At 53.9% G+C, this 20,244-nt stretch overlaps 4 protein-coding genes across 4 annotated transcripts; all 4 read right to left on the reverse strand.

Moving 5' to 3' along the window:
- Positions 1–5,629: 5,629 nt before the first annotated feature.
- On the reverse strand, positions 5,630–7,631 carry CkaCkLH20_04599 (uncharacterized protein; the record flags this gene model as incomplete). The annotated part of the gene is made up of 5 exons (XM_038887318.1): positions 5,630–5,724; positions 5,775–5,867; positions 6,465–6,524; positions 7,347–7,505; positions 7,559–7,631. The coding sequence occupies 5 exons, from the start codon at positions 7,629–7,631 to the stop codon at positions 5,630–5,632; spliced, it is 480 nt and encodes a 159-aa protein (XP_038747484.1).
- A 1,849-nt stretch (positions 7,632–9,480) lies between these two features.
- Positions 9,481–11,885, reverse strand: CkaCkLH20_04600 (uncharacterized protein; the record flags this gene model as incomplete). Its single annotated transcript, XM_038887319.1, has 2 exons — positions 9,481–9,556; positions 9,613–11,885. The coding sequence occupies 2 exons, from the start codon at positions 11,883–11,885 to the stop codon at positions 9,481–9,483; spliced, it is 2,349 nt and encodes a 782-aa protein (XP_038747485.1).
- Positions 11,886–14,596: 2,711 nt separating this feature from the next.
- CkaCkLH20_04601 (chitin biosynthesis protein) lies at positions 14,597–15,720 on the reverse strand (the record flags this gene model as incomplete). The annotated part of the gene is made up of 3 exons (XM_038887320.1): positions 14,597–14,788; positions 14,846–15,417; positions 15,480–15,720. The coding sequence occupies 3 exons, from the start codon at positions 15,718–15,720 to the stop codon at positions 14,597–14,599; spliced, it is 1,005 nt and encodes a 334-aa protein (XP_038747486.1).
- Positions 15,721–17,961: 2,241 nt separating this feature from the next.
- CkaCkLH20_04602 (uncharacterized protein) lies at positions 17,962–19,275 on the reverse strand (the record flags this gene model as incomplete). Its single annotated transcript, XM_038887321.1, has 1 exon — positions 17,962–19,275. The coding sequence occupies one exon, from the start codon at positions 19,273–19,275 to the stop codon at positions 17,962–17,964; it is 1,314 nt and encodes a 437-aa protein (XP_038747487.1).
- Between the last annotated feature and the right edge of the window lie 969 nt (positions 19,276–20,244).

Below are 20,244 nucleotides of genomic sequence, written 5' to 3' on the forward strand. Positions count from 1 at the left end.
TTGGCCACCAATGTTCGTCAAGGTTGTTCCACTAGGGAGGCCGATGACGTGGGCTCTCTGTTGCCGGCACTGACATAACCAAGGGCTCGCGGAGATGATCCGGGTACCGCATCGATTGTTTCCTGGCCTCGAGTCCAGTTGATGTATGAGCTTGGAGATTTGATAAGCGTAGCAGGTGAGCGGGGTCAATGAGATATGTGATGCGATCGAACGTTGGATTACGGGCCCGGAGCCCTCATATAGTTCGAAGGATAAGTTGGAGCGGAGTCCATTAGCCCCGGTGAACTGAGACGCCAGTCGGTCATGATGTCATTCAAAGTTGTGAACCATGCATCCCAGGCGGTTGCAGCCAGACATGGAGCAACAATGAACGTTATAGTAGAAACTTATCGGGGTGGCAGCACGATGCCAAGAAAAGCCGAATTCGCTGCTCCGATATGTCGTTTGGGTGCTTTCCTTTGCCACTGTTGACAGCAATGAACGCAAAAATGTTGCAGCATCTTCTTGGAGCGCCAAGAGCTCTTGCTCATCAACAAGCCTTCTCAGCAGCGCATGGAGAGGTCCACCACGGAGTGACTGGAGAATTCCAATCTTCCAAGTCAAATATAAAGCCAAAAAGGAATCTGCAGTGACTCTTGGAGAAGCGACTATGGAACGACGACAACGTCGCGTTCAGCTTTGAAGGATCGTGTGCGAAAGGCGACGGGGATGAGAATATGCTGTCCATGAGCGGCAGGCGGAAGTCAAAGACCGCCAAGAGGCAAAGGCGAGAGTGACGCAGCTCAATGGAGCGCCGGGAAGGCCAATTGATGTGTCCTTGCTTGTTGTTAATGGTACTGGTGCCCGTCGGTGCGAGCTGTCGTCATGGTTGACTCGCGGGTGTGGACGGAACAACAAAGCTCTCCAAGCCACCCAGGGCCCCAGCGTAACATATTTATCTGTTCTGATAGTTGCAGTGTATGTTGCCAGTGAAAAATCTCTGCCGCGATTGATTTGGCGATCCTTTCGTGAGGGCTTCGGTGAGATATCCTAGTCCGTAAACTTCGCGCTGTTGATATAACCAGGGCAGCGCCGCGACGTCGATCATTAATCGCTTCTCCTTTGGGAAATTCGATAAATGATGGCGTGTAGACGGAGTCGGTACAGCAATGTCAAGAGCGTTCAGTGATGTATGTTTAGGAATTGTAGCAAAATCGTAGGGCACATGAGTGCCACCGTGGATCCTGAAGAGTGGTGATATTGGTGTGATTTGTGTTGTGTCTGAGGAGATAGCGGAACAGAGAGCTGTTTATGAGGGTGGTTTAATTTCAGGCCTTCTGTAATAGCGTATTGCCTTGAAGCCCGAATCCACAACAGGTCTGCTTGTAAGAGTGTCCCCAAGTAAACTCCTGGATATCCTCCAACACGATAGTTATCGAAGCCCCGACAAGCCTTCAAACCGGGCAAGTAACTCTTTTCGGAATTATTTGACTTGGCCCTGAAGCAGCCCTGACAATCGTCGATCACATCCGTCTGGTCTTCGACGCTTATCAACCCAAAGCCATCACTGTGTATTTTCACCCATGGCGGGCAGACCCAGCAGGCTGAACGGTCGAGGTATTGTGAAGGTTGCATCGTTCACCTTCTTTCTTGGCGATAGCGACAACCACTCGGATAGCACCGTGCGAGCCAATGTTCGCCCAGAGGCTGTCGATATCTGCGGAACTTTGCCCCAGCATGAGAAGAGACCTCAAGGGCCCTTCCCAAGGACGCTCCAACATCTTTGGGGAACGCCATCAATGCAGTCGACGGAAAGTGGGAAGCTGACCTTCGCAGTCGCAAGCCAGCTAAAACTTCATGTTGCTGCAGAGAGCTTAGAGAAGGGGTTCGTTAGAAACCACTGTCACGGGCAGCCTTGAGGTTGGGGCAAGGTGCAATGGTGTCGGGATATGTATGAGGTTAAGGCGTCTTCGATGTGTATGAGATTGGGATTCCTTGATGCGCTTGACAAGCTGATCGGCTCTTAAGACGTTGTCTGTTATGAAGCTTTCAGGGGCGCTAAGCTTATGCGAGAAGGACCGCTTGGCGGCGAGGGCACCAGGGGCGACCAAGACGTCGTCGTTAACTTCCATTTCTTGGTTGGCTTGTCAATTCCGGCCGCCACGATCGTCCACTCTCAAGAGCAGATGACTTGAAGGAGTGATGGCAGGACCGTCCAACAACTAGGATCTCATTGACGACATCCTTGCTGTGTTTGTTGTGGATGATGATTCCGGGGGACAAGGATTTGAGAAGGTTGAGATTGTTGGTGCAGATGTGCCGTCAAGGAAGCCAAAGGAGGAACCCCAGCGTGCCTATTTCCAAGGAAAGTCTCCGGGTCTGCCCGGGAGGAAAAGTCGCATGGCATTGATGAGGTGTTGGCAATCCCAACAGTTAATGGGCCCGAGGCCCAGTCGTTTTGAGGTGTTGCAAGTCTTCTGTCCATGTAGACCCTAAGAAGATGGTTAGTACACACTGATGAGTGAACCAAAACGTCACGCTACGACATGAAAAGGGCTGAGGGAACATATGTGAAGGCAGGAGGTAAGAGGGAATACTCCCAAGATGGGCGGAGGAGATGAACATATTGAAGAATGCTTACCAATGTGGAAGAGAATTGACGGCCACGACGTTGAGGAGTGTGAACAGCTTTCAATCCTTCGCATCGTCTCACTCAGTGAAGAAGGGTTGAAGGAGTAGTAGAAGGCGATGGGATAGGGCATGTGATGGTCCGCCAGGTGTTCAAGACTGCAAACACTCTATCGGCAGGGACAAGAATCAATGAGGAATGAGAGAGTATTTGGTGGGAAGAGACAGGAAGGAACGAGACGTGTAAGATCTCGCTGACGGGCCCGTGAAGACGCACTCTCTATGCCATGGTCGCTACGGGTAACCCCCTTGCACTTCGTCGATTAATAGTGAACAACGTTGCCCGTGATCGAGAACGTGGAGTCGGATGTCATGGCCTCGTTGGCCAATACAACGACGTAGCCCAGTCGAGACGTAAGGTCCTGATTGTTCGCGAAAGATCCGTCGAAGAATACGAAGAGTTTCGCCGTCGTGAGATCGATGGGCACGTAGGAAGTCCTCTCCTAATCGGGCAGTCTCGGTAAACTTGAGAGACGAATTCCGATGGACATGTCTGGAATGGGCCTTGATGAGTGTATGAGGGATCGGGTGAAAGCCGTTTCCCCCTGGTGTCGGCGATAGTAATCTGGGGTTTGAAGCTTTTGTCGAGGATAATTCAAGAGGCAAACGGGAGTGCGTTGGTCCGCTTGAGCTGTGGCATGCGACCCGATGCTGCCCAGCATCCGATCCCACAAGGCCAGGTGCCTTATGCTGCGATCTGGGGATCAAATTCATAGTCGGCGCCATGCATAGAACGGCTTCCTCGAAAATTCATCCAGACGTAACATGGCGGCTGGCTTAGTAGTGTGTATCGGCAGGGAGTCGGTGACAGCAAATGCCCCGTTGAGAAGGCTGTCACTGACTTGTGTTGTGGATGTCGGTTGTATCACTCGCAGTCGAGCACCAGACACGTTGATGGGAGAAACCATCTGGTGGACGGCATTCGGCTGCAGGACCGGTCGCCAACATAGCGCCAGTAGAGCCACATAGGCGCTGTGATGAGCACCGGACGGAAGCGGAAGCCCTGTGTTCTTCCGTGTCGTTCAAGAAGCCTCCAACCAGCAAAGTGTCGAAGCGCCGTGTCTGCTTCGATGTCGTGTATAGAAACGGAACCAGGCAAGACAGTTGGGAAGATGATTGCTTGGAATGGAGTGTGTTCAAGAGCGGATTCAAGTCCCAAAGGGAAGGAACTAATGAATCATGTTGTTGGGTCCACACGGGTCAAATCAATAGAAGAAACGGCATGATGTAGACAGTTGTCGAGTTCGAAGAGAGCCCGGAATGCTATCCTGGGTACTCTTCTAGTGCGGCCAGGTAGCAAACTGGGCAGCATCGTTGCTGCGCCGAGTACCGCTCTCACCAAGAAAAGCCACGTCTGTAGAGCGGTCGAATGTAGCATCTTGCTGGCGACCATTCCGATTAACCATCCTGCGAACACGCGTATGTTTCTCGTACGACTTGCTGTGCGCTTCCAATGGGGAAAAATGTGCTGTACTGATCTCATGGGGAGACACGCGGAAGAAGCCTGCTTCTTCCAAAGTCTATGCTGGCATGATGTGGCAATATTCCGCCACGGGCGATGAGGAGTGATGACAACCGATTAGGTTGATTGAAGGGCTGATCGTGGGGTGTAAATGTGTTCTTGGGCAGTACCACGTAAGGCCACAGCATAGCGTTAGAGGCGACGGCCCGGGGCTTAGGACTGTTGTTCCAGCGAACAGGAAGATGAAGTTCAAAATGAAGGATGTTGAGAAGCGTCAAGGGTCGAACAGGTCGCTTTGCGTGACCCAAAACAACACTTGATGGTAGTGGTTGAGGTAGAGCGCAGAGTCTCTCTCAGATTCCGAGAGCTCATCTAGCCAGTTGAGTTCGTGTGAAGACACGGCGGAAGTGGTCGTATGGCGTATTTCTGCATAGTTCACGGCTAACGATGCTGTGCAGAAACACTGGGTCTGGTGGTCGGCATCATTGAGCCCTCCATCAAGGCGCATATCCGTCGGCCAACAATGTTGTAGATATCGATCAAGTCGAAGACCATGCACGGCCTTGGTAGTACACTGGAGAAACCACACCGACACATGCCGCAAGTATCGGTGAGCCACAACTGCGAAATTTGTGTGTCTGGGTCATGTTAGAGGAGAGATGACTTGCGTGACGAGAAGTTATCACTTACCCTGGACTGTCCTCGACGCAGCACCAGGACCCCGGGCCAGCATGCCTCCATCGTATCTCCTCTGTGTACGCTTCCTTTTGGGAGACCATGCCGAGTTGCTGCCAAATCGCCATTGCGTATAATGACCAGGGCAATTGGCATTTAGAAGGCTTCAAAGATTTCGATGACAACGGGCAATCCCATACGTAATGGGAACCCTGCCTAGACTCCCCTCCGAATCCGAATCCTCGACCGTTCCATCCAATCCGCAGCTCCGGTATGTACACCGCCGGACGGCAACCCGGAGATCATGGTAGTGTTCTGGGTCCGGACCCGGGTCCGACGCCTTCTTCTTCTCCGGTCGCCGCAGCGGTAGCGGCTGTGGCTCTCAAATGCGGCCAAAGGTCGGACTTCCTCGGGGGTTGAAAGCAAATGCTCGTAACTGCGCGTTGGACGGGGAGGGAGTTGGTAGTAGGAGGCATACCGGAATGCACGCCTAGCGGCGCTTTGGTCGCGCTCATTGTCGTCCTATGATGAACTTGGAGACCACCCGGAACCAGCGAGAATAGTAATAAATAATCGGGAGGTCTTTCATCGCGTAACCACGGTTACCGGCAAGTTGGGTAGGATTGGATCGTTGTCGGGTGCATGAGATACATCCGCCCAAGTGACCTGGGGGACATAGGATGACATCTCGGAAGCTCTCGATGGATTTGAGTATGGTGGAATGAAGAACCAGCAGTAGAATGCTCGAAAGCAAGACAAATGAGTGTTTGGCAATGTTTGTCTGCCAAGCCAGAGGCGCCCGAACTAACAGGTGCAGACGTACACTCAGAGGCCGCGGTAGACCAAGATGTCCTTGAGACGACAGGGTGACGCGGTGTTGCTTCGGGCCAGATGTCGAACATCGTATCGAACGCCTCGCTCTGGAGAATCAAGTTAGCAACGTGCTGCGCGGCGTGCGTTCCCGACTCACCATGTGCCCAGCATACGTCGCAGGTGAGTACCGAGCTAATGAGCTTGTGCTGTGCCATTTCCTTGACACCATTCAGGGGCTCCCACGCGTTGACTGTCAGGTTCGAGTGGGCCATACCCAAGCACGAACAGCTTGGGACTCCTTCTGACCAAGTGGTCCAGGACACCCGTCACGTGGTACTTGGTGTCGCCAGTGTCCTTCGTTGGCATACCTACCCCCTTCGTTGGCATACCTACCCCCTTCGTTGGCATACCTACCCCGACGAGATGCATACCTGGACGAGTTGAACCTCACACAACAGCTGAAGCCCAGAGAAAGGACACCGGCGACTCGTAAGCGCGGTGTTCTTCGTTCGCATCCTGCTGCAGTCGTTCCGGGTTGAACGAGACCAGTTGTAATAGAGGCGTCCACGCCCGAACCCTGGCAGCGTGCTCAGGGATATGGTGGAACCAAGGTCTTCAACAATGTCCGCCCGAATGCATGTGGCCGGAGTCCTCATGGATTCAAGCCGGATCGTGGATGCTGATCTTAGAAGAGCCCGAGCCCTCCCGGCCCGGGGAGTTCCGCCGTCTCGCTTGCTGACTTTATCGATATCGCCAAGCGTCGAACTTGGTGATGCTGATGAAGGGAGGCCAAAGTCAGTCAAGAATCCAATGAGTAAGGGAAGCATGTTGGTCATGTATGACTTACGTAGTATCTTGCGCGCCTCATACTCTACTCCGTGGAGCAGAAAGGCAGCAATGCCACCGCCTTGAACGCGTCAGACATGTTTCTTCGGTCTCCGGCTCATCATCGCGGGTCAAGAGCACTCACTTCTTTGTGGTGGCCCTCATGAAGCAGCACCTCTTGATGCGTTTTCTCCCGCATCAGCAGGCGGCCGATTTGAAGGCTTCCGAGCCGCTGCTCCACCACGCCATCATTTCTCGATCCTGGAAGGGCGCTTTACGTGAGCTTCTACTGAGCTTCGCTGCGCCGATGGTCGCTGCGGTGAGTCAGGTCATGGGCCTCGACGTGCACGGTGGATGAACTCCGCGCAGTCGTTCGACGGTACCAGGACCGGGCCCGGCTTGGGTCTTGTTGGAATGAAAATTCGTACAGCCGGCCATGAGTCGTTCCACGAGTGATCAAGCACGTTGTATATGCGTTACTGACCGCTCATCCAGTGGGTATTCGTTCGGGCTTGTAATTGCCGACTCTTCGTGGCGTGAGATGCCCATACTTCGGGGCGAGGCTAGAAGTCGTTAATCTCAATAACTAAGCAGACACTTCATCCTTCAGCTTCGGGCCTCTCCAGAGTGGAAAAAGAAAGTCATGGAACGCAATCACGTAAATCATGAATGTGTGTGGCTTGACGCATGGCAGGGACTGTGTGATGGTAAGAGGTCGGAAAGGGATGTTGATTGCGCAAGAGGGCACTGGCGACATCGCAAAGTCAGCTGATGAAACTGCCACTTCAGAGCATCTCCATGATCGAGAAAAGGAGCCAAAATACGAATCAGACTGACCTCAAAGATTCCAATGTGAACTCCGCAGCGTAGGGACGCCTGAAGCGTCGCATGTCCGTCAGCGTACGAATACTCCAAGAGGGGAGAGGCTGGACGCAGGCTTCCAAGGCAGGAGCGAGATTCGCGCGAAGATACGACGTGGGCGAGGCAGAGGAGAACCCAGCGTTCTGGGTAGAAGCCTTTCGCTTGGGCACGACGCGGACGAGGCGGACGGTCGGAATCATCGCTTGTGAAGCTTGTCAGTAGCCGAAGGATGCAGTGAAGGAACACACTACTCACCATTCGTCTGGATAGTGGTGATCCGGCCCTTAAGCCTCGACAGCGGCAAACGGAGAGTTGGTAAAGCACTCATACTGCTCATCCGAGACAAGAAGGAACAGTGATCGTCTTGTCTGAGGGCGTTCGTTCAGTTCCGAACCGCTTGTGTTCGTGGCGAGATGGGCGGAGCGTGGAAAGGGGCGACACAGGAGACGAGAAAAGTGACTGGCCGCTGTTTTCTCCCTTTTCAGCACGACCTCGCAGTTCAGAGAGGGCCGGAGATTTCGCCAGTTTCCCTGAGCCATCGGATGATCCAGGAATCGATGGACGAGTGGCTGTTACTTCACGTCCACATCCGACTGGAAGACTGTCCAAGAGGGCAAGGCCATTGTTATGACGCTCTTGTGATTCGTGAAGATAAGACGAGAGCCGAGCTGTAGGGCTAGGGCCCGGGTGACTCGTACCCATGTTGCAAAATCGTTTCGACGCAGATGACCAAATGACCATTCGTCTTCAGCATCGGAAGGGACAGACAAGTCGGCTTGGACACAGAAAGGGAGGAATGGCATCTGGTGGTGCCGGATGCAAAGACGTGGAAGAAGGCGACGATACGTCGCGATAAGAAGGGGTTGCTATACGTGGACGACGACCGCAAGGGAACCCGCCCTCCGGTGCGTCGTCGCGGGCGGGGCGCCAGGCCTGACCGGAAAAGAAAGAAGAGAGAAAGGAGATCAGAAGTGCGAGGTTTTCGGGGGGCATCGAGGGTATTGGGTAGATCCCACCACCTGAACCCTCCTCCAGCACCCTTCTCCTGGTCATCTTGCCTCGAAAAACTCATCACGAAGCGAGACGCAGCCTCCCGCACTCGCAGGGGGTATAGTGGATCGAGGGTGTGAGAATGAAGGTGACTTCAACCTCCGTCTAGCAAACAAAGCTTTTTCGAAACGAAGCGTGATTGACGAGATGTCGTCTCCACTGGCAAAATGCATCTTCCCGAGCCAAGACCACGGCCGGACGATGGCGGGATAGATCGACGCCATGTCGGCGCCTCGACTTGAACGAGCCAACAGATGGCCGGCTTCATCGCCGACATCGTTCGCCTGCCGTTTCGAACGTAAGCTTAAGAATTTGTGTACACGCTCGCGCGCTCAGAAAGTCGAAGGCCGGGGTGGGATGTCCGTCCGAATCGGGCTGTGACTGGCGGGACAAAGTGGATGTCCGGCCGGAAGGTGTGGGGACCGTCATGCCGCCTCCCGGCCTCCACCGCTGCCAGCGCAAGTCACAGCTTCAAACGCCCAAAACCGGGCGGTAAAAACGGTGATTAGTGGCCAATCTTCAAGAATGTGTCAGTCAAGTCCAAGTTGGCCGTCGGAATCAAACATTCGTATCTGCGTCAGTGGTTGATAATGTTGAGAGACTGGCACCTTTTGCACGGCGTTTTCCACCTCGTTCCGCTACATTGCCGGCGCTCGTCGACAGATGCCTGCGAGTGGATTGAAACTGATACCTCGTCCTAACGTACCGCCATGGATACGCGAGAAACTGGCCTGGGGAGAAGGGGCACGAGTGCCCGCAAAACTTTTCTCTATTGTGTAGGCATACCGTAATATCGCTGTTTTTTCGCTTATCCGCTAGTCCGAGCAATCCAGCTCCTTCTCCAGTGGTGATGCGGTTGCAGGCTAGCCAGGTATACTAGCGCGTGCCGTTCAATGCAATGAGCGCCCTGGTTTGGCGAAAACCTGTCCAAGCTGCCCGGAACAGGTGCTGGCGACGACGTCCCTGGCGAGTCGCCCTGCTTTTCCTTCAATCCTGCCAAAAACTCCGAAGTAGTTGGGCTTTCCCTGAGCCCAATCCGCGAAACCAAAAGTGCTACTAGGAGCCAAGGGTATCACCAATATCCTCCAAATAAAAATGTTGAGAACGCGCTGTTTGCCAGTAGACCATTAAGAAATATCCGAGATGCCCATAGCAGGGACGTCGGGCGACTCATATTCATCCCAAGCCCTCTCGATAATGTCCCTGTCCTTCGTTAGCTGCGCCCCATCACCATGAACCCGGAAAGGAGCATCACTCACGCGTCGATTTTCGTTATCGTCACGTTCTTCTTGCGACAGAAGGCTAGGAAACGCTTTTTCGTTCGCGGTCGCTTGAACTCAGCGATGAGGTCTCCACGAGGTTTGTCGTCTTCCGATATCACGACGTCGGGCTTACACGAGACGAAAACCTTGCCCGTGTCGGGCGAAAACCTCAACTCCTGGATGTCATGCAGATCCAAGTGGAAGTTAATCGACCTCCTGTAAATGCCCCAGGCTGCGCCTTCCCCTTCCGCAAGTACTTGATGCTCGAAGAGCGTCTCCCCACCGGTGGGAATCCAATGCCAGTACTGAGTTACACCAGTGCCCACCGTATACAGGCGTGATTTGATCCTGTTCAGTTGCCAGTCATGCTTGCCGATTATGTCACCACTGAATTCGTCGGTGTCAGTGAAACCCTCGTAGGCAAGGTCTGGATCTTTGCTCGGGCCGTGACGACTCTTGAGCTTCTTCGTGGCCCTCGCAAGATCCGGCGTCGGTGGTGCACTACGTTCCGAGTCGTCCATGTGAGGCAGCGTCGGCGTCGGCGTAGGTGCAATCGGTCGCTGTTGCGAGTAGACAGGGGTTTCCTCGCTGACAAACATCCTGCGTTTCTTGGCGTTTGGAGTTGTCTTGGCCGATTGTGGCGAGTCTTTCGGAATCCTCTTCACTCCAGAGGGCCGACCAATGCTTTTGATACCGTTCGCGGTCCGTAGAGCCTGGTACTTTGGATCGTGGTAAAAGTCGTGAATCGTCTTGCCCAGGTTGAAGTTTGCACCGTTGTCGATGATGATCTCGTGCAGACGCTGGCGAAGCCATTCCGCCGGGGTTATGTCGAGTGTTTCACACTTCTTCAAGGTGCTTATGGTGTCGGCCAGACGAAAGACGGTGTCGTAACTTGCCACTTTCGTCGTCATGTACTTTTTCGACACCAGCTGGTATGGGTGAAACTCCCCCATGGCCAAGAAGTCCATGATGCGGTTGCCTCGATTGACTTGTCGGCCGAGCTGAAACTTCATATTCATCTGCCCACTGCGTAAAGCAGTGTCAAGTTTTGTCTGCCAAGATTCCAACGAACGTTGAACTTCCGGCGCAATCTCCTCCCAAGAAGGGTCCCAGTAGGGATGAGTTTTGTCAATCTTCTCAACAGGCACGCCTTCCATGCATTCAGGATGCGTGTAGATCTTGCCGTCGTGCTTCAAAATGAGGCTCTCCCGCGTGATGGGCTTGAGATCTTGGTCCCATACATCGTCGGCGATGGTCGAGGAAGGTCCAACACTCTTGTCCCGGGAAACCGGGCGACTGAGAGACACAGGAGTGGCCGTGCCGTTCGTCAAGTCCTCATCTCGAACGCCGGTAGCTTGTGCGAGTGGTGTTGCCGAAGACATGGTGGATGCAAAAGACTCCGCTGGCTGTACAGTGCTAGAGCAGCTGCCAGTCTTCTTTCTCTCCCAGTGGCAGTTGCCGCAAGCTCCAAGCCCTTCGACAATGACACAGTACGCAAAGGGCCCTTCTCCTCGGGAGCAGAGGCTGCATTGGCCTGCCTCGGTTTGGATGTTGCCAACAGCCTGCATCATGATGGACGCCCATCGGTCCTGGTTGTCGTGGAGCCTCTGCAGGTCATGTTCGGTCATCGATACACCAGGACGCAGCTGTACTGCGCGCTTGGCAGGTTTGTTCAGCGCGGCTGCAATATTTCCGACGAAGGGAATCCGATGAACAGGCCCGATCCGTTTGTTAGAAGCGTCCATGATCATCGTCACCGGCTCCAAGGTCGGCGGTGGCGTATGGCTTTCGCCATGTGGCTCTCCATTGGTGTTCACACCATTGGTCTCTTCTCCATTGACCACGCCACTGGGTTGTGGAGGGCCGGCAGGTTCGACATGGTGTCGAGGAGCAGCGAGTGCAGCAGCCGCGATCCTGACTCGATTCTCGTCGTCCCTCTTGTGAATGGCGTTGAACCAAGCGTGAGTCCTTTGGATCTTGGCCTCTCTTTCCAAGTAGCGCACGCGGCGGGCGTCATGAAATTTGCAAGTGACCCTTTCTAAGCCCGCATGCTCTCTAGCAATCGCTTGATGAACTTCGAGGACACGCTGCTCCAGCTCCCTCTTTTGCATGTCCAATGCGGCTAAGCGATCACGAAAATCAGCAGTCGTGCGCATGAATTCGCCGTTGTAGTGGTCCTCTTCGCATTCGTCGGCCTTGCGTAAGGTATGCCAGTAGTTCTCCTCATCCTGAGGTGTAGGCCGAGCACCGTCACCGGTGTCGAAATGCATGGTGGAAGATGCACCGAGAGCAGTGAGACGAACGGCGTGGAAAGAATACTGTATAAGGTAGGCGAGTAAGTGATGCGGTTCATCCAAAGTTCCCGCAACGTTGACGAGTCGTTTAGACAGAAAAGGAAATTGCCCTAGTGAAGCGCGCGTGGACAAACGCGATCGATCCAGGCCAGACCGCGGTTTCGCATTAAGACGTAGACAACGAGCTTGGGTGAAGTAGAGTGTGTAGCACTGCGGCTCCGGGGATCCAACACCCGAAGACGTTGCGGAGGTCGATCAATCTTCTGGGTCGGGGTGCAGTTCCGGTACCCTGCCAGCGAAATGCGGGTTTCCGTACGTCAATGGCACAGATCAGGGCCGTGACGGAGACGGAGAAAGTAAGACGACGACGTGAGGTCAGGTCTGTGATGACGCTTGTAAGGTGAAATCCGCTGCGACAGGCGGAATACGTACGAACGACCGGGAAGTGGGCGAGACGTCAGGCTAACCAGAGTACGCGGTGATGTGCTGTGCCTGCGTGGGAGTGATAGAGGCGTTGGAAAATTGAGATGAGACTAAGATTGATAGGCGAAGTAAGGTATTGAGTGCAGGGGACAACCGCGAAAGTTAAGGGTCGTTTCTTGGTGGTGCCGTGTCGCTCAGGAGTCGCCGAAAGAGAGATGCTTGGGCTGGTTAAGTGGCAACAGCTGTAGCTGTCGATAACCAAATTGACGACAATGCCAGGTAATTAGATGAGCGGCCGTGGAACTTCCAATGCGGTGTTATGGGGTCGCATCAACGTCTGCCGCTGCATGAAGGCATGGATGGGGTGGTCGATGACAGCGGTCGAGTGCCCGAAAAAGTTGCTGGCGCAATATGCAGTCGTCGCGAACTAATATCGCGTGTTTTCACGTGATCTCGCGCGAGAGGAGACCTCCTGAGCCGTGGTAAGGCAGGTAATCCCGCCTAGAGCGACACAAGAAAGGGAGAGAGAGATGGGGATGTTGAGATTAGGTAGCACTTTCGGCTGTGGAACGCGGTAAGGTCGTGGGTAGCAGCGGCCACGAGAGCAGCAAACCCCGACGGTCTGAGAAGTTGGGAAGAACGGTTGAATGGATAAGGTAGTGACGAGGAAATGGTGTGGACGGGGTGATGCAAGGAAAGGGGTTGAAAAAAAAAAGGAAAGAATAGATCATCAAACGAGGGAAGGGAAGGAGGAGGGAAAAAACCGTCCGTTAAACAAAGGGAAAGGGCCAACAGATCAAACAAGCAAGATTGTACGGAGTAAAGGTATCGGATTGCCTGACCTGACCTCACCTCACCTTCCAAGACTCTTATCGGCCATTCAAGAGCGCCCTTCCAACACACTTTTTCCCAGATGGTTCAATTGCATTGTCCTAGTGCCAATATAGCTTCCACTGCCTGCAGCTCATTATCCATACCTTCGTATATGTCGAACAATGTGTGACTACAATAGCCAAGTGGGCAGGGTACGCATCATCAACTATCAATGCAAAGTATCTTTTTCCACAGGTTGAGGTGCACTTAAAACCAGCCCAGTTCCCGACTAGAATTTCGGTTGGCAACTCGGCTATTACCTCCACTGCCTAACTACCTTGCCTACCTATCTAGGTACCTACCTAGGGGGCGACCGGTACTTAGGGCGCTGTAACCGTAAAAGCAACGCAAATTAAGGCACGTACCGATAGTCTGGCCCGCACGTGATTCGCGCAAAACGCGAGAGACTCCCTTAGCTTCGGGCTAGCGCATCCCGATAACAGATCCGATGGATCCGATAAGGAACCTGCTCTCCTCCACATGGGCTTCTTTCTCCCCTCCACTCCAGCCAATATCTCCAGTACAAATGTGGCGCCTCTCCTCTTCAGGTCCCTCTTCAGAGCTCCCGCCTAAACATCGCTCAAGTCCGACTCAAGCGATGAAGATACGATGGACTCGGATAAGATGCATGAGTCACCTACCATGTTTAGCTTGTTGCTGCTCAACATTCCCAGTCGCTCGTGAGGAATACCCGCGACAAGGTTTGCTCCAGTAAAGAGTTCGACACTATTTGACACTACATGATATTGATTACGCCGGATCATTACCTTGAGGCTAAACACAGCATTCCAACCTACTACTTGAAAGCTTAAACCTTCCAGGTCTGTTACCTTGAGGGTGTGGTGGTTGGCTGTCGACGATATCCTGATTTCTCATCAGCCACTCCTAAACTTACATCTCGAAATAAGTTGCCATTTCGGACCCTGTGCCGCGGAGATGTTACAAGTTCGCACTCGTCTCTGCCCATCCATGTCCATAACACTGTTATGCCACTGGAACACTAAAAGTTTCTCATATCTCAATGGAATTAGGCTATGTACTACGGATACCCGCTGGCATCAATACTATTTGAACGTCATTACCCTCCTCTTGTACAGCCGGCCCCGCATCGGGCGCCCACGGAGGCAGAAACTCAAAAACGGCCGTGAGTCGCCGCTCCCGACCTCCAAAGACAGTTTTTCCCAAACGCCGCTCCGACCCAATGCTCAAGTTGTCGTCATTTGAGGCGCAAAGCCCCGGAACCCTACCAAAACCAGAATAATCGAGGGCCATGTTATCGTTGAAAGTCAAGGCAGCCGTGAATACCACACCACTACATTTCCCCTACACATTTTCCAACACCGCTTCGATACGCCCTACGCCTCCGCAGTCTGCCATTCATGCCGGGTCACTCAGTAGCGAACCGAGTTCCGGGCCGGCGCTGGCGCGTAGGAAAGGTCGTAGCTGCTGGCTTGGGCATACGGGTCGTCGGCGTAGACCGTCGCACGGCGTTCTTCTTCGGGCAGAAGCTCCTTGACTTCCCAGTTGTTCATCCTAGTACCAACCGAGAATTCGAGGTCTTCGCGGGTGATTGAGTCCCAGTACTGCAGTGGATTAGCATGTGAAGTCGAATCGGGGCCAGGCAGATATTGCCAACGTACCTTGTACACCATCATGACGCCCAGGAGGTTGCAGATGGTGGCGAAGAAGAGACCGTCGAGGTAATGGCTGACAGCAGTGCAAATCTGCGTGCTTACGGCGTACAGGATAACCTGACCAACAACGAAGAAGAAGACGCCGAAGGCAATGTCACCGAGGGGCCAGCGATCTTGCAGGGTTCTAACCACAAGAAGGATCTGCAGGACGATGTAGACGAAGAGCTCGATGGCGTTCAAGAGGTAGAGAACGACAAACATGCCGATGGTGTTGGTGGGGCCGAGGCCGGCCCAAGACTTGAAGGTCGCGAGGGAAACCAGGAAACAAATGGCAAAGGCGGCAACGCAACACACGCGAAGCAGCCAGACCGAAAGAGGCGTGCCGTCCTCGTAAAGCTGGAATCCGACGAAGCCGTTGATCAAAAGGCAAGTGACCAGAGCCGATGTGAGACCGTTCTGAACTGATACGAAGTAAGGGTACGGCGCGGAGCCGGGCGGAACCACGCCTGCGTCGACGCAGAGGGAGATGAAGGTGAGAAGCATGTAAAGATAAAAGAAGGTGAGGATTTCCTTGCGGCCTAACGTGGGACCATGTCAGTTGCGTCAAACTCGCGCGCGCTTGATATCAGATTTGACGTACCGACGGCGGTGAATTTGCCGCGAATATGCAGAATCATGACAACCGTCATGAGGAGGGCGACAATGTGCATAGCGCTAGCGGCACCCTCGAAGATGATGGTGTTTGCCAGTTCGATATTGCGGGCATAGCAGTCAGGCTCGATGCCGACACCGCTCGTGACTTCGGTGATGGGGCCAATAGATGCGCACAATGGCAGTGGCGCCATGTGGCAGATGTTGGTGAAGTCGCCGAAACCAGACATGTTGGGCTATCCGGCCGCGAGACGGCGACAACAAGTGGGTTGGTTCGAGTTGACAGAGTTCAAGATCGCGGTCCGCGGGCGGAGAAGAGATATATGGTAGGTCGTCGACAAAGTCTGTCAGAAGCCGGTGGGCGCGGCGACAAGACAGGGGGGGGGGGCGAGAGTGATTTCGAGCGATGGACAGGCTGCGCCAAGCGACGGACGCAGATACGGAATGCGAGTGTCGTCGCGAGCGAGAAAACGATGGTGCGAAAGTATGAGGAATGGGATAACGGATGGGCGAAGACAAGGGAGTCCTCTCTGGTGGCTGGGGGGTATCGGTGTCGTGTCGTCGAGTGGGAAGGCCGATTCGCAGGCGGAGAGGAGACTATTCGCAAGCGCGGGACGGGAGAGGGTCGCCAAGGTCAGAAGCGATCGGAAGACGATGAACGATATGCAGACTTGAAGGTTGGAAGATCAACCAGACGTCGGTGACGAAGATTCGGAGCGAAAGTGCGGGAACGAACGACTGGGCAATAACCCGTTGGACGAGGTCGTAACGAAAGCCCGGGGGGTGGTTGGCAGCGAGCGAGCGGTTGCTGTCCGACGAGCAGAAGCTGACGGGGACGTTGGAACAGCGTTGCTGTGGAAAAAAAGGGAGAAAATCCACCTTGAATTGCTGCAGCCGCAGGGCAGGGTGAGATAGTGCCTTTTCCCGGTTGGTTGGTGCTTGGTCTTTCCGGGCGGACCTCACTGTGGAAGGAAGGGGCAAGGCCAGGCTAGCACCTGGAAGCTAGGCAGGTACTCTGTAATAGGCCAGGCCTAGCTGAGAAGGGACCGACATTCGAATTCCTGCTGGAAGAAGGCGCCGTCTTCCTTCCCTGCTTCCTTCCTGCCACTGAGAGCTGCGCAGAACCTGAATACAGGCGCAGGTGCAGGCGGCGGGAAGGAAGTGGGTCCCGTCCACTTATTGGCTTAAAAACGCCCCCAATATCCAATAAAAGCAACCAAATACTGGCAGAGTGCTGGCATTCACGACCTCTGAGTGGCCGCTTCGTGTTTTTCTACTGGATCCCTTCTCGGCAAATTAACCCACCTGAGCATCGTTACCCCTGCTTTTCCCATTTAAGCGAGCAAACCTTCCCCGCTAGCTCGAACACGAGGCACCTTCGCCCCGTTTACCGCGCCCAACACGGTCCATCATTTTCAGAAGGAAATGTCACCGTCGTCCAGCTGTTTCCACCTGGTTCATCTTGAATTGTCCCTAACTGAGGTGAAGCTATTCAAACTGACTCTTTCTTGTCTCAAACGAGCCCCTCTCAGACTCTGTCTGGTGTTGATTGCTCGACTCAAAATCATCGTCACCCAGCCTCCGTCACCCAGCCCCCGCACCCGCACCAGAAGCTTTCGAAACAGGAAAACCCTGCAGAAAACAACAGCAAACTCCCGCTGTCAATGACGTGGGCGACCACCTTTTTCTCACGTCGTCCAGTCAACCGTCGCATGATTTCGTCCCATCTTACCAAACTCTCCTCCCACCTCTCCGTGCCAGTCGCTGAGGACCGCCAGGATTCTTTCTTTTGCTCATAGACATCTATCATCTTTCCTGCGTCACACTTAAGAACCGCAAATTCCGGTCACTGACGATCACGAGCACTCTAGCGTCACACCAGAGTCGCTAGATACTACCGCTCATTCCGGTGGTCAAGCGAAACCAGCGTCTCAGCCTTCCGGCCCGTTGAAACACCGCACAACACATCGCATTGTAAAGCCGTCGTAGTTCTTCGGCACTTCTCTTGTCGCACCTCTCACCGTCACACTTTTACCCGTCATCAGCGTCTATCCCGTTATTGTGGCAATGTTCCTGCTGCCCAAGGCTTTGACTCTGCCATGAGGCATTGCCATGGGATTCTTGTTGGAGAAAATGCCTTGACTGAGGGCGTGATTGATGCCAGCTAGCTCTTACTGTTCAAGTCCTCTATGTGATGGATGTTCGGTTGCCTACTTGCTATGCTAACACAACTAAACACCTTCAACAAGTTACTGGCTAGACTGGGCCATTGTGTGCTCAGGCACCAACATCTAGATCTTCGGTGAGCCCGTGAGTGGAAATGAGTTACGCTGCGTCCTGAACACAGACACATTGCGATCATGCTCGGATACCCAGCCTATTTCTTCTTCACTAACACCGAAATCCAGAGCCGCTAGGGCAAACAAACCAGCGACATCTCAAACTTCACAGCAAACCCAAGCGGCATCCTCTCACCTGGCACATCGCTTGCCCGAGGCCTTCGCAACCTCCCTGTCCCGAGGCCCCTCAGGATGTCCCTCATAGAAGCCCGGGAGCAGCTTCGCCTCCGGATGGAACCTCAGCCTCGTGTGCTCCGTCCCCGTGAACGACTCGACCCACGGCAGAGTCTTGAACATCTCCAGGTGTGCGAACCTGAGATGCCCCTCAAACCGACTCGGCCCGGGACAACTCGCGAGCTCCTCGGCCGAGCAGACGCACTCCAAGGTCTGGTGCGTGAGGAATCTGCACACCGTCCCGAAAGCCCACGCGCAGAACCAGTTGTCCTTCACCACACACACCGGCGTCGTCTTCTGCCTCACCCTCCCCTCCACCTCCGCCGCGTCGAATCCCGTCCAGTCCGTGTTGCTGAGGACGTATAGCGAGTGGAGGCCCTCCGACAGCGCGCCCTGCTGCTCGCCGATGGACTCCGGGGCGAGACGCCAGCCGAGCATGCCGAGCATGGCGTGTTCGATGCACCCGGTGGAGGCCATGCGCTTCTGCGCCGTGGGGCTCCGGAGGCCCTCGTACGCCTTCTGGAGGACTTGTACGGCGTTGAACGCGCGGTGGACTCGGTACCACTCCACGATGCCGAGGAGTTGCAGGACCTTCCTGAACGCCGCGGGAACACCATCGTCTACACGTCGCCGCCTCATCGTCTCGACGAGTCTTCCCGCAAGCTCCGTGAATTCCAGAAGTATTTCTGCCGTACGGCCCAGACTCCGCGCGACATCCATCGGGACCAAACAGTAAACCCCGCCGCACCTCTGGATCCGATGCCATAACAAACCACCCATGCTCTTCGCGAGGCTATCCGCGGCGGTTCGGGCGATGCCGTGCAGTCTGCGGATGACGCACTCCTCGGCGAGCTCGCCCTGCGCGAAGAGGTACCACGACGGGCCGAAGTGGAAGTCAACGATTAGAGAGCCGCACGTGAAGATGAACGGTCTCTGCTCGTTGTTGATCTTAACCTTTGGCTCTTCGCAATCAACCAGGTGGGGCCCGTGGCGGTCCACGGTTGCCTTCTCGCCCTTTGCGATGACGAGCCAGAAGGAATCGTTGGCCAGGGGTCCCTCGGGCAGGTAGAATTTTGAGTTGTCGAGGCTGAATGTTGTGTGAGGTGCTTCGACGGCTTTCCAGATGGCCTTCATATCAGCGTTGGCGGATCGTGCGGCATGGGACATGTCTGTCAATTCGATAGGCTCGTCTGAGTGTGACCGGGAAGTAGGTAAGATTTCGTTTCCGAGAGCGGCCGCGGCCAGCTCCATGATGGCGTTTTTTCGCCGCATCGTGGATGAGTTTGTGATACCGCTTCTGCGTTGAAGACGCTCATGTGGCGGGTGTCCTCTGACTTTGAACCGACGCTGCCTCGCTCAATATCATATCATTCAAAAACCCATCTCCGATCACCATGTAAGGTTCGCTTTTTGGAAATGCCGTTGACCCTTTGGTGGTTCCTCGACTTGAGTTCAACCCTGAGGCCTTTCTCCGGAAGACAAAAGGGTCATGGATGGTCGATGGTGGATTGCAAGCTTGGCTTTCGTTGCCTCTATTACAACCATCTTAAAGCAGAGAATAGCACCAGCGAAGGGAGTTTCTCTTGCTGTCTAGTCTTCTCTTCTCGCCGGGCAATAGATGATTTGCCAGAGGTATCATATCAGAACAACATGTGATTTCACTCCGAGATAGATTCGACCAATGGATAACAAACTTCTCACATGAAATTTGTCTGCTGTTGAACCGCTTTTATGACAAGCCTTAATTCCGATAACTTTCCCATCAACGAGTCTAGGTGTCTTTGGTAGATTCGAAGGTTTTCCAAACCTTCGAAAATATAGAAGAGGACATAATATACGTTCAGACTGGGTAGGGAAGCTTCCTGCCAACTTCGGTGTGCAGAGCAGTTTTATAAAACCAATATAGAAGCTACTAGTTGTGTCTAAGTTATCGAATCAAGCATCACTTTCAAGTTGGTACAGAGGCATTTAGAATCTCTTCAGACTTGAAGTAGCAAGATCAATACCGTTAATATCAGTGAGCCTCCATAGAGGTTTCATGAGGCCGCAGCACCTTCATCATCATCAACTCCACCCTCCATCGTCAGATGAAAACGGCGCCGTGAACCCGAACTAGATTTACTATTCGTCTATTGATGGGCTCGTTCTGTAATGATATGATATCTTGTAGCTGCGAATACGTGATACTTGCCTAGTCAGGTGAAGTGATGGAACGGTGTGTACGTCTTGGACATGATAGCC

This window comes from Colletotrichum karsti (assembly GCF_011947395.1).
Source record: "Colletotrichum karsti strain CkLH20 chromosome Unknown Scaffold12, whole genome shotgun sequence".
Classification (NCBI taxonomy): domain Eukaryota; kingdom Fungi; phylum Ascomycota; class Sordariomycetes; order Glomerellales; family Glomerellaceae; genus Colletotrichum; species Colletotrichum karsti.